Raw genomic sequence first — 12,508 nt, 5'->3', positions numbered from 1 at the left:
GTGAGCATCGCGTCTTGTGACTGATTATGCAGGGCGTGACACCCCCCCCCCATATATTATTCAAGTCGGCCCCCTTGGGTGTGTGGGTCGCCTTGTAAGACGAAGCGTGAGGCATCGGTTTCCTTTTCTCTCTCCTCCGCCTGACTTGTGCCTCTCCGCGTTGTCTCCGCTGCGTTTGGGGTGTGTGTTGGAGGGGAGGGAGAGGGGACGTGGCTGCCTCTTGTGTAGCCGATCCCTGCCGGAGCTGTGTGTGTGCGCGCGCGGTCGCTCGCGTGTCTGAGCGCGCTCTCGTCGCCCGGGAGAGATTTATTGGCTGGCTCCTGCTGAAGCACGCTTGAGTAACCCGAGCTGCTGCGAGCCGCTCCGGAGCTGCCCGCAGGCGGCTCGGCGGGGACGCGTCGCCACACTCACTCTCGCCGCTCTGAGCCCCGCTCGACGCCGCGCCGGAGCGACCCAGGCAGCCTCGGCTGTTCCTTGCAAAAGGGCGAGGAGGTTGAAGGGCTGGGCTCGGCAAGGAGGAGCAGAAGCGAGGCGGAGAGAGAGAGAGAGAGGGAGGGAGGGAGAGAGAGAGAGACGCGCCCCGGCGCACCTCCATCGCCTAGGCGAGTCGCCCTTGTCGCCGCGCTGCGCCTCGACGCGCCCCTGGCCGCCTCCCTGCCCACTCCATCCATCCCGGCCCAGAGCGGGTCAGGTTCGCCCCGAGGCGCAAGACGAGCATGGAGCTGAGTCCGGGAGGGCAAGCGGCGGCGCGCTGCTGAGCTAAGCGAGCGACGAGCTGCCCCCGCAGCCCGAAGGGACGATGCTTTCTCGCAAAGGCTAGCTCGAGAGCCAGGCGCCCAGCGAGCGGAGCGCGCCCGGGAAACGGAGCGAGCGAAAGCCGCCGCCGCCGAGGAGTCCTCGCCGCCGCGCCTGGGCTGGGGGAAGGCGACGCGCGAGGGGCACCATGCCTGTTCGCCGAGGTCATGTGGCACCACAGAACACCTTCTTGGGGACCATCATCCGCAAATTCGAAGGGCAGAGTAAGTTCTCCGCCAGCCTTGGCGTTTCTTGCGCAAGGGGGAATGGGGAAAGGGGGCTGGGTTGGTTGTGTGTGTGGGGGGGGGGTCTAGGGCAGGCGGGCGAAGTTGAGCCAAAGGCTGTCGGACGGGAAAAGTCTGAGCTGGAACCCAGAACAGGTCTCAGGGTAGCTTCCCTTCCCATCCTTCCTATCTGGTCCCGAAACATTTCGCTTAAACTCTCAGCTTGTCATGCAGTGAACTCTTTGCTATAGCTATATATACCTGCCTGTCCGCCTTGGGACCGCCCAAGTGAGTCAGAACGTACAGAAGGCTTGCTTATGAAATATCCCATTTTCTCCTTCGGGAGTGGGGTTTGAAGTAGATTGGGATGTCCTGGGAAATGCCAGCAGAGAGAACTAGCTCAGGGGCAGAGCATCTGCTCTGCATGCATGCATGCGGAAAGTGCCAGGTTCAATCCCTGGCATCTCCAGGTGGGGTGAGGTTCCCCTCGTGCTTAAAACCCTGGACAGCAGCTGCTAGTCTAGATTAGTGGTCTGATTCTGTTCAAGGCAGTTTCCTATACCCCCAAACAACATGCACCTTCCCACCTTGACCCTACTGCCCAGAGGCTCCTTGTTTAGCATTTGTTTATGGAAAAGTTTTCAGCAGGAGGATTCAGAAGGTCTTTCCAGAGGAAACTTTAACTAAGATGGATTTGGATTTCTGCCTGACCTGTAGGACCTTTTCCTAATTTCAACAGCAGATTGTGAAATAGGTGCAGTGGACCGCCTTGCCTGCAGTGTCACTCTGAGCATGTTTACTCGGAAGTAAACCTCATATAGATTTAGAAGAAGCTTAGTTCCTAGTAAATGCGCTTGAGGTTGCAGCCTTAGAGTGCAATCCTATGCAGGATTTACTCAGGAGTAAGCCTCATTGTGTTCAGTGGCACTCACTCTCAGTTAAGTGTGCATCGGATTGCAGCCTTTATCTTTTGGATGCAGGCAATGATTTTAAGAAGATACTGTAATGCCTGGTCTGGTTTGGTTCTCTAATACTGTGAACACCACACACTGAAACAATACGTTGGATGCATGCACATCCCCTTAAATACGTAGTAAAATTAAAATACGTTGAAGGATATTTTAGGAGTAACATGCATTTGCTGCAAATCTGTCTCATTGTAATAGACTCATAGCTCACAATAAAGGTCAGATCCTGCAGCCCTCTGAGATGTAAGTAGTCCATTAAAGTCAGTGGATTTATTTATCGCTGCTAGGGTGTGCATAATGAGACCATTGAGTGACAGGAGCTGCAGTTGCCACAAAGAAAGCTTGTAAATAATCAGGCACCCCATCTGGGATGAGCTGTAAATTACAGGTATCTGACAGAATGTGCAAAGGGTTGAGAGTAACCTATTATATAGGGTGTATTGCAGCCTTTTCAGATTTCCCATCATGCTTCCAGGTGTAAACATTAGGACAATGGCATGTTGTGTTGCTCACGGGGGTAAATCATACACATTTCTTCCATGTGATAGTTTTGATGCAGCTTGGGAGGGAAGTCAGGTGAGCGACTGAATCATGTCTTGGTTCATATTGTGAAGACAGATGCAGCTTCAAAGCTACGCTTGCCATTAAAAATAGAAGCTTCAGCAAAAAAAATAAATAAACAAAAAGCACAAAAGAGCAGCCAATGTCATTTTGGTAGAGAGAACCCTTGAATGAGTGTTTCAAGAGAAATGCCTGAGTAGCGTACATTGTTACACTCGGACTGTATAAGAATGATTGAGGTTATCATTTTCTCTCCCGGTGATCTAGAAGTGTGGCTGGTTGCACACTTAAAGTTGCAGTTTTGTAATCACATACTCAGGAGTGACATCCATTGAGTTCAAAGGGTCTTGATTCCGAGTGCATGCTTTGGATCACACTCTAAGCCTGTCAACTGCACTGGGTCTGAAACAAACTGAAAATCAGTTGGAGCAAGAGAACTTGCTTCTTGGTCAGCTGCTCCTGAATGGAGTGTATGCGCTGTTCTTTGCAACTTAACCCTGCAATTTGGCATCATTTTACAGAGCAATAATTGTGGCATAATTTTGTACAGCAATCAGCGTGTATGGGAAGGCATCCATTTAAGCTGGCAGTGCTGTGCAGGAGAGTGCTGGGAGGCCAGTAGTGGCCCAAGCAGGAAGAGGGGAATACCGTAGTTTTCCTTCTTGCTTTACATTGCTATTGCACTGTAACATCTCACAATGAATCAAGTAAAAATCAAGCTTGTATACTTGTCTGGTTAAGAATTGTCTCCAGGTGAGACCCTGAATCGAAAAGAGACCTCTCCCTGAGACGCTGGAGAGTGCTTACCAGTCAGAGTGGACACTTAGGAGCTAGAATCAGTGATTCCCAAAGTTGGGTCTCCAGCTGTTTTTGGACTACAACTCTCATCATCCCTAGGAAGCAAGATCAGTGGTCAGGGATGATGGGAATTGTAGTCTGGAAACAGTTGGAGACCCACGTTTGCGCAACACTAAGGAAGATGGACAAATAGAGAAGGCAGCTTCCAAGAATCGAATCCTAATCTCTACTGACCAGCGTGGAAGCTTTTGCAAACTGAATAGACTGTTCACTCTCTTTTAAAGTTTTGTTTCTCAATGCTCCCCAGATTACTAATGTAACTGATGACTAACATAACCAACAAGGTGGCAAAAAGGCTAATGGAGTCTTTTTTTTTTAATACACCAGTTACCATATTTTTTGTGGAATTATTTGCAGTGGTGTTAAATTATTAGTAAAACCTCCCTATTCCACTTTTCCTGTTGACCTGTCTGTACATAGGATTTAATTAAACCTGGAGTTTGCTTCACAATTCCAAACTTTCGGGACCCATGGGCACCACAGACACAAACACATATAAACCCCACAACCCATTCTGTTGACTACTCCTTTTAAGCCTAGTTTCAGAAAGGGACAGACCCTGTTGGTGCTTGGGAAGGCCTCTGTTGGCACCACATTGGCAACCCCTATTACGAGTCCTATTATGAAGCCTATTTCCTAAGCTTTGGCAAGCAACCCCATCTAAAATTTACTCCCTTCCCTCCAGGCTACTTGGATATCCATCCTAGCCAGCCTTCCCTTGTTGGACATTTTCAGCACAACAAAAGCTACGGTCATATTTGTATTTGCTGATAAGTTTTGCAATAAAGGTTCCTGGATCAAATCCCGCAGCAATCCAGGTGACTTTGGATTTAATTCATCTACTTTTTATTGATTTTTTTTAAAAGACCTCTGGTACATTTGTGTAGTGTTGAATATCTACTGAAGTTTGCTATACTGTAGCAGTCAGATGCAGAAATATCTCCTGACAGGCAGCTGTGAGGTTTTATGAAATGTTGCACAATTACTGAAAAATGCATTACTTTTTTATTGCAGATAAAAAATTCATCATTGCTAATGCTAGAGTGCAGAACTGTGCTATCATCTACTGCAATGATGGGTTCTGTGAGATGACTGGATTCTCCAGACCAGACGTCATGCAGAAACCATGCACCTGTGACTTTCTTCATGGACCAGAGACCAAAAGGCATCACATTGCCCAAATTGCTCAGGCTTTGCTTGGGTCAGAGGAGAGAAAAGTGGAAGTCACCTATTATCATAAAGATGGTAAAGTAGTTTCAATTTTTTTTAATGTCTTTGACAAATTGGCTTCCTTTGGAACTGGTTTTGAAAGATGGCTTCTTTGATACTACAGGTCAGAGTTTTGTTAGGAGTCAGTCAACATAAGATATGCTATGTTGTGTGAAACCTGCATTTATACAAAGGCAGCTAAAATAAAAGTACAGTAAATACAATGGGCCAGTCATTCAAATAATGCAAGACCACATTAAGAAAACTTTTGATAGTGGCTTACCTATACAATGCACCAGCCCAAACCTAAAACTGTTTGCCTCAACCCTAGTGGAGCTGCGCTTCTTTCATATGCAATGAAACAAGGTTGTTATTCTAAGGGCATTTAATCTAAGGTATCATGCTCCACTCCAATCAGTGCAAGTTGCTTCTGTTTACATGTCCTCAGGATTGGTGTGTAAGCAGGGTTTGTTTGGAATTTGCATAAAAGTGATGTAGTTGTTTCAAATGGTAATTTTCAACTTCCCCCTCCAGTTTCCATTCCAGGAAGTGATTTCTTTTTTTTAAATAATAGAAATAACTCTTGACCGGGGGGGGGGGGGGGATCAAGTGTTTGCATGATTTAGATTTTTTTTCACCTTCAGGTGTTAGTATGTGTTAGGCAGTCACCATCTGTAGGAACAACTGCTGAATTTTGAATGCATTTTTATCTCTTTTGGCAAAATACAAGATTTTTTTTGTCATGATCACCATCATAATCATTTTATTTCAGATTGTACAAAAGAGTTTAGAATTCATATCTAATTCATCTGTATAATATGTTTTTATTAATTGCCCTTGAATTCATTCATGAAATTTATCAATATTGTCTCATTTTATGGATAGGAAACTAAATCTATGAGATTGGTGAGTGACTTACTCAAAATCAATGTAGTGTCTACATTCAAGCAAGGAATTATGTGTGCTTGAAGCTAATGAAAACACTGGGCTTATGTATATGTGCTGAATAGTGACTAATGATGAGATTCGAGGTCATTTCGGGATGACCTGTTTATTGAGCATCCATCCTGATTTATTTATACAAAGTTTGCAGGGAGACTAGGTGACGTTGGCTATTTATGGAGCATTAGTTCTGATTTGTTTGTGGGGAGGTTAAATGATTTTGCCACAAGGAAATGCTATCCCTCACTTTCCAATGCATCATACTCCTTATCACAAAAAGTTTGATTGGGAGGGTAGAGGATCAGGCATGCTGCCCTGGAACTCCTAACCAAATAATATTTAATTGCACAACCTGAATTTCCAGGTTTGTGATTGAATCCTAGCAGAAAATAGCTGCAGCCTGAAAGTGTTTCCTAGTTTCAGATCTACCGACAGAAATATCCTTACCAATGTACCCGAAAGCAGAATGAGAATGAAAGCAATGCTGTTGTTGATCATATAATCTCTGACAGTCATGTAACCTGTGGTGTCCGTTTTTTGTTGTGTTGCTGATCTCTTGCCCTCACGAGTGACGCCACTGTTTAATGAAGGAAAGGAGATTCCGTGCTGAGAGTGTTGATCTGTATGGATTGTTTCACATCATGGAAAAAAGCATGCTCAGGCATACGCTTAGGTTAAAAGGGGCACCTGACTGAATAAGCTACTCAGCAGTCAAAGTAAAGAGCAGTCGAGTCTTGCCCTGAAACAATCAGCTTTAAACAAACACCCTGTCATACTGCTACAAATACTGAGTAATTAGTCTGGAGAGAGTTTTAAAAGGAGAAAAATGGATGGGGAAGAAGGATCTACCTGTTTCAGATGGAGGACAGTTTGGCAATTGTTTTTAGAAAGAAAGATTACAGGCTGACTGAAATATACTTGACATAATTAGTCATGGCATGAACTAAGAACAATACAGTATTATGCTTTTGATGGGGTGGTGCAAGGAAAATAAGCATGCATGTTCATTTGTCATGATGCAGCCTGATAAGGGAATGGCGATGCTAATTATTTCCGAAGGTTTAAATTAGTTTTCTTTTCTGATTATTCAGCATTATAAGTCAGACATTAAACAAATCCAAATAATGCATAAGCCTGTTGTACTCTATTTTTGTTTGCACTGTGTACATGTATTCAAAGGGGAAATGCAAAGTAATCTCGTATATTCAAATTTGGAGCTTTAATTAGCTTTGGAGGCCTGCCAGCCTGCTGTTTACATTCATTTGAGAACTGCAATGATAGAGGAGAATCAGGCTTTAAAGCAACAGTGACACATGTGGCGCTTTGCTTCTTCTCGCTGGCATTGCCAAACTGGCATTTGGGTACACGGGTGGTGGGTAGAGTTACTCCTGTTGGTGCTAAGAGTATAATATGGAACCCTTAAAAAACCCCAGAACAACAGCTCTGCATTTGATTCCATTCTGAATATTCAAAGAAAATGTATCTGTTGGTCCAAAGGCTGTGGCTTTCAGTGGCTGCAAATGTTGCTTGCTAATTTGTTTTAGCATACTTGAGATCTTGCCCTTTTTCCAGGCTTCTCAGAGCAGCTTATATAAAAGTTGCCCAACATTTATTCTCACAACAACCCTGTGATGTAGGTTAGACTGAGAGATAAGGCATGCCTCCTACAAATAAGATCCAGTACAAACCTAAACATGCTAATTCAGAAGTCAGTCCCCTAGATTCAATGGATTTTACTCTGTGGTAAGTGTGTTTAGAATTGTAGCTTTGAACTAATGGAATGGCCATTTCCTTTGTAGTAGTTCTCTGACAGGGCCTAACTGCTAATGGGGAATACTTTGCATCTTTGCTACCAAGCTACAGTTCCCAAGATCCAGTTAAACCTATATAAAATATCTAGAACTGTAATGCAGATGTGAACATAGTGACTGGTGCCAAGACAACCTTGGCTTACTGGTGATTATAAATCTGGGGTTCCTTGTTTCATACCTAACACTCTGTCCAGTGCAACCTTCTGCTTCTCCTGGCTGTGCTTCTCTCTTTCTCAAAAGAACTAGAGTCCAAGAAAGGGTTTGGCCCTTGGTGCTACTAGAGAATCATATCTCTTTCTACAGGACAACAAATTGTCTATTAAAACAGCATGGCAGGTGCCAAACACTAGGGCAATATACACTCTCTTGGAGCTCCATCCTGGGAGGCCACCACCTTCCTGTGCGGTTGGTGGAGGGGATGGTTACCTGGTGCCACTCACCTCTGGCCATGCTGGACCCTCCATTTGGGGCAGGCCTTACTTGCAAGGCCAATCGGGCATGGGGGCTGCTTCCTGCCCATCCCTGGCATATTTAATGGGGTGGCCAGATGCAGGCCACCCTCTTCGCTGCATCTGTCGGCTTTGTGTGGTCCACAGGTTGCCAGTTGGTGGACAGGGCCCTAGAGGCCAAAGATGCCATGCCTGATATATTTTATAGCAAGAAGAAGGGAAATGCTAGCTAATGGGACTGTCACCCCTATAAGGAGCTCAAAGCAGATATTAGCCCCTGAAGGGGAGTGTTGGGGGAAACCCTTTTCTAAGCAGAACCCTGAGACTTTTAATGAAATGGATCCAGCATAGTGTCCGGGTAGCAATAAATAGAAACCATGGCAGTAGCTGCAGCAGCTCCAGTCACACGCTTTGTTATGCCATTGATTTCAATGGGATGTGCATATTTATAGAATTGCAGCAGCTATGTTTCACCCTGTGAACCTTTGGGATGAGCATTGGTGCTTACTTTCTCTATGCTTAAGATGTTGGCAGGTAACTATCAGTGGATATTCAGAAGTAAGACTCATTGAGCCAGGTGGAACTTACTCTCAGGTAAGTGTTATAGGATGGCAGTCCACATTTCAAACTTTCTGAAAGCTTCTTATGACATGCTCCCCAGAGAGGCTTGCCTGACGCCATCGTTACATGTGTTTAGAGGCCAGGTGAAAACATTCCTCTTTACCCAGGCCTATGGCTATTAAATAATCTACAGCCTGTAAAAGTGTGAGGGAGAGGACTGTTATTACGATGACTATTTTATTATCAGGCTTTCTGTCAGTATTATTTTTATTATCTTTTTATCACTGATGTTCTGTAATGTGTTTTCAATGTTGTATACCACCCTGGGGTCTTTTGATAAAGGGTGGTATATAAATTGAATTAATAATAATAATCAACAGTGCTATTTTTCTGGAAAAAGAGGTGCCGGAACTTACCACCTTGTTCTCTTATAATGGCAAAGGCGCCCACCTGAGGGGTGCCAGAACTGAGTTCCGGTGAGTTCTGGGTGGAAAAAAAGCCCTGAAACAAACAAACAAACAAACAAACAAACAAACACTACCCCCAGTCTCTCTGTTTGGCGAGCCTGAAGTGTCCCTGGGTTAATTGCTTCACCTGGAAGCTGGATTTTTCATGAACCAATCAGCCAGTCATCATTGGGATTTAGGAAGCTGCCTTAAACTCATTTAGACCATTGGTCCATCTCACTCAATATTTGACGAGATTTGACGCTGGGGAGGAGGAGGTGGGAACTGATCCTGTTGCTGAGGAACAGAGTCCAGCGCAGGAGCAGCCCAGAAACCCCCCTAAAGGAGAGGCCCAGAACCCCTCCAAAGGCTACTGTCAAGTCTGAGCCAAAGAGTGAGCCATCCTCACCCACAGGTCCAGCTGTAAGGTTCAAAAGACGCATCAGGTCAGAGGGGGAGTTTTCTGACACTGGGGATGGTCTAGCTGGCCCTAGTGGGTCAGAAAGGTGCCAGAACTCATGCTGAGGAGATCAAACCTGACAGGTTTGATGCCACAAGTGTGTGGGTTGGCGTGGCTCAGTGAGAACCTGAAACCTTTGAGGGTGTTCAGAAACTGCCTCAGGAAGAAGCCAGCAAATGGCATGAGGCGATGCAGAAGGAGATGAACCATCCTCTGCTACCAAAGCAGATACGGATAAAAGACAGTTGGCCATTTCTGGAACCACAAAAGCTTGAACCTCATGGTCCAAGAACGAACAGTCTACCCTGACTGGCAGCAGTTCTCCAGGGCTCTGGACTGGGCTCTTCCCCAGTCCTGGCTGGTGATGCAGGTGACTGAACTAGGGATTTTCTGCATGCAAAGCAGATGCTACCCCTCTGAGCTATAGCCCCTTTCAAATAAAATGTCGTCAATTGCTGCATTCCTAACACATTCAAGAATTACCAAAGTTAACATCTCTACCTGTCAGTAAATGCTCTCAGCTTCCTGGGATGTTCCAGCATTAAAAGAAACAATTTCCATGAGAAGCAGGAAGAAGAAAGGAGATTTTAATAGGAGGGTTTAATGTTGGCCAAGCCACAAGCAATTGATCGAATTAAACTGACGAAGAGTAACACTTCTACGGTTCATGTAAAATCACCGTGGAGAGTTATGCATATACCCTGTGGGAAAAGGAGGCTCGCATTACAGAACCCTGCTTAAACTGTATCTATATCATTTTTGTAGTTCCCTCCCCTTTTTTCTAATAGAACCATTTGTCTAAAGTTCAAAGCCTATATGTATATTTCATTCCATGCCATGAGCTAATCCTTTATGGGAAATTAGTAAAATAACCAAGGTGGTGGGGCATAATCAAAAGGAGCACTTGAAAAACAGGCCAAACTTTGATGTATAAAAATACTTTTAAAAAAAGAAGAAAAGAAGTGATTACATACATCTCAATGGAACAGCTAAATAATCTGCATTCCCTTTGACTGCAGTCACTCTGCTCAGCTTAGGAAAGGTGTGTGTCTTAAATTACCAAGGTATATGAAAATCATATCACCAATTGTGCCTAAATAAAGTGTTTTCGAAAGTTGCCCAATAGGCATTAGTAGCTATTAAAATTCAGAGTAACAGGGAACAATGTTCCTCCTCATCTGCTTCATAACATCCTTTCTACAATCGGTTTATCTTTAGTGACTGATCTGATTAGGTATCTTTGGAGGGGAGATACTGTTTATGCAGTATATCAATATTTTTGTTTTAATAAAGTTATTTGCCATGGAGATGTGTGACAGCTCTTTCTCTGAGGACTCCCATTTCTCTCTTTAAGCCATTATTGCATAAATCATACTTGACAGCTGTAAAATATTGCTTGGGGTGATAAAGCTGTACAGCTTTGACATGAAAACGATAATTGTGAGGGGATTGAGGGTGGGGGGTTGTGTATTTAAATCAAGGAGCGCTGTATCCTGTCAGCCCTTTTCATGTGTGATGGGTGCGCTGTAAGATGATGAAAGTCAGAGGTACCTAAGTGTAGACATCCTATGAAGTCTGATTATTGACAGGAGAGTGAAGATGCTCAATGCTGCTGCGTAACCGGAGAGATTTTGTGGAGGAGGAATACAAGGGCAGGACGTGGCGGTGACAGATAACATGACAGCCGGAAAGAATTACTTCAGACAGTTCTTTTGATATTCCAAAGAGCGAAATAGTATTGCCACCATCTTTTGTTGAATTGTGCAACATGGAGGGTTGATCTGATAAACAACAGAATTTTGCTTCCCAGAATCACTGAAGTTTCTAATCAATAGTTTAAAGGGCAAGGGGGGGAATGAATTTATATACTCAACAGCACATTGTGTTTATCATTTGTACAATGCATCTTACTCAACCTTATGAGGCTAAGTCAGTAATATGTTCTTATAGGCGATGGCAAGGTCCAGTGACGATAGGCAAACAAAGAGAGAATGCCTAGGAGCATAGGAAGTTGCCTTAAACTGAGTCAGACCATTGATCCATGTAGCTCAGTGCTGTCTCCACTGACGGACAGCTTCTCTCTGGAGTTTCAGGCAGGGGTCTTTGTTAGCTGGAGATGCCAGGGATTGAACCTGGGACCTCTTGGCATGCAAAGTGTATGCTCTGCCAATGAGCTATGTTTCATAACAAACAGGGAGAGGAAGAGCAGGATGGCTGGAATGTGGTGGCACAGAGAGAAAGAGAGGAGTTTGCAATCCTGCTAATTCTCCAGCTCTACCGATCATCAGAGACGGCTCCTAAGTGACTTTCCTTGTAAGACAACAGCTCTTTATGGGGGGGGGGGAGAAAACCCTGACAGCGATCCTCCTGTATTTCAGGCAGAGTGCTTCTTTCAGTCCTACCTGGTAATGCTAGGGATGGAATGTGGCCCCTTCTGCACACTTGAAGGACGACAACTACTACTAAGCTACAGGCTTCTCTGTGACATGTGGGCCTACATGAACCCTTGATCTGACCCACCAAGGCAAGTCTTAGGTCCTGAGTTTACATTTAAGGAACTGTGGCTGAATGGTAGAGACTCACCCGCAAGGCCACGTCCTCAGTCCATGGAGTGAGTGAGGTGAGGACTGAAATCCAGGTGTCCTTTTTGAGGCATTATAGCCTCTTTGCCATACTGGCTCCTATTGATGATGATGACATATTTATGTATATCTCACCTTTTCCCCTGATGGGGACACAGGGTAGCTTACACATAAAAATGAGAACCTCTAAAAACAATCGTTAGAAGTAAAATTGTATACATATATGAAATCTATTTAAACCATACAAATAATTGCAATATAAACAGCAAGGCCCCACCCCTTTCATTAAAAGCAGTCAGTTCCCCAAGGCCTACTGAAACAAGAAGGTCTTCACCTGCCAGTGGAAGGACAACAATGAGGGAGCAAGACTAGCTTCTCTATGAATGGAGTTCCAAAGTCTGGGAGCAGCCACGAAAAAGGTCCTATTTTTCCTTATAGTATATATAAGTTGCCTCTCTGCCCAAAAGTACCTGGCAACAATAAATGCCAGTAATTCCTTGTCCTATGCCAGGAGTGGGGAACCCTAGACTCTGGGGCAAAATGGAACCCTCCAGGCCTGCCTATCTAACCCTTGGAATGCCCTTCCTCAGCCCTGCTTTGTATCCAAAAAGTGTTTTTGCCAGGCTGGGATGTGTCCTTTAA

General features: G+C 44.7%; 1 protein-coding gene across 12 annotated transcripts in view; it reads left to right on the top strand.

The window, feature by feature from the left end:
* The first annotated feature begins 253 nt into the window (after positions 1-253).
* KCNH7 (potassium voltage-gated channel subfamily H member 7) overlaps positions 254-12,508 on the top strand; it is a 273,427-nt gene continuing 261,172 nt past the window's right edge. For 7 of the 12 annotated variants that reach the window (XM_081928560.1, XM_081928567.1, XM_081928565.1 and 4 more), the window contains exons 1-2: positions 254-1,019; positions 4,421-4,651. In XM_081928560.1, coding sequence (XP_081784686.1) covers positions 944-1,019; positions 4,421-4,651 — 307 coding nt within the window. In that variant the 5' untranslated portion in view covers positions 254-943. The remainder of the gene's footprint in view (positions 1,020-4,420; positions 4,652-12,508) is intronic. The other 5 variants (XM_081928562.1, XM_081928561.1, XM_081928568.1 and 2 more) reach the window with 1 other exon arrangement.

This window comes from Podarcis melisellensis, assembly GCF_964234715.1.
Source record: "Podarcis melisellensis genome assembly, chromosome: 1".
Lineage (NCBI taxonomy): Eukaryota > Metazoa > Chordata > Lepidosauria > Squamata > Lacertidae > Podarcis > Podarcis melisellensis.
The sequence above is the reverse complement of the archived record's forward strand: the minus strand, read 5'-3'. Positions and strand labels throughout refer to the sequence as shown.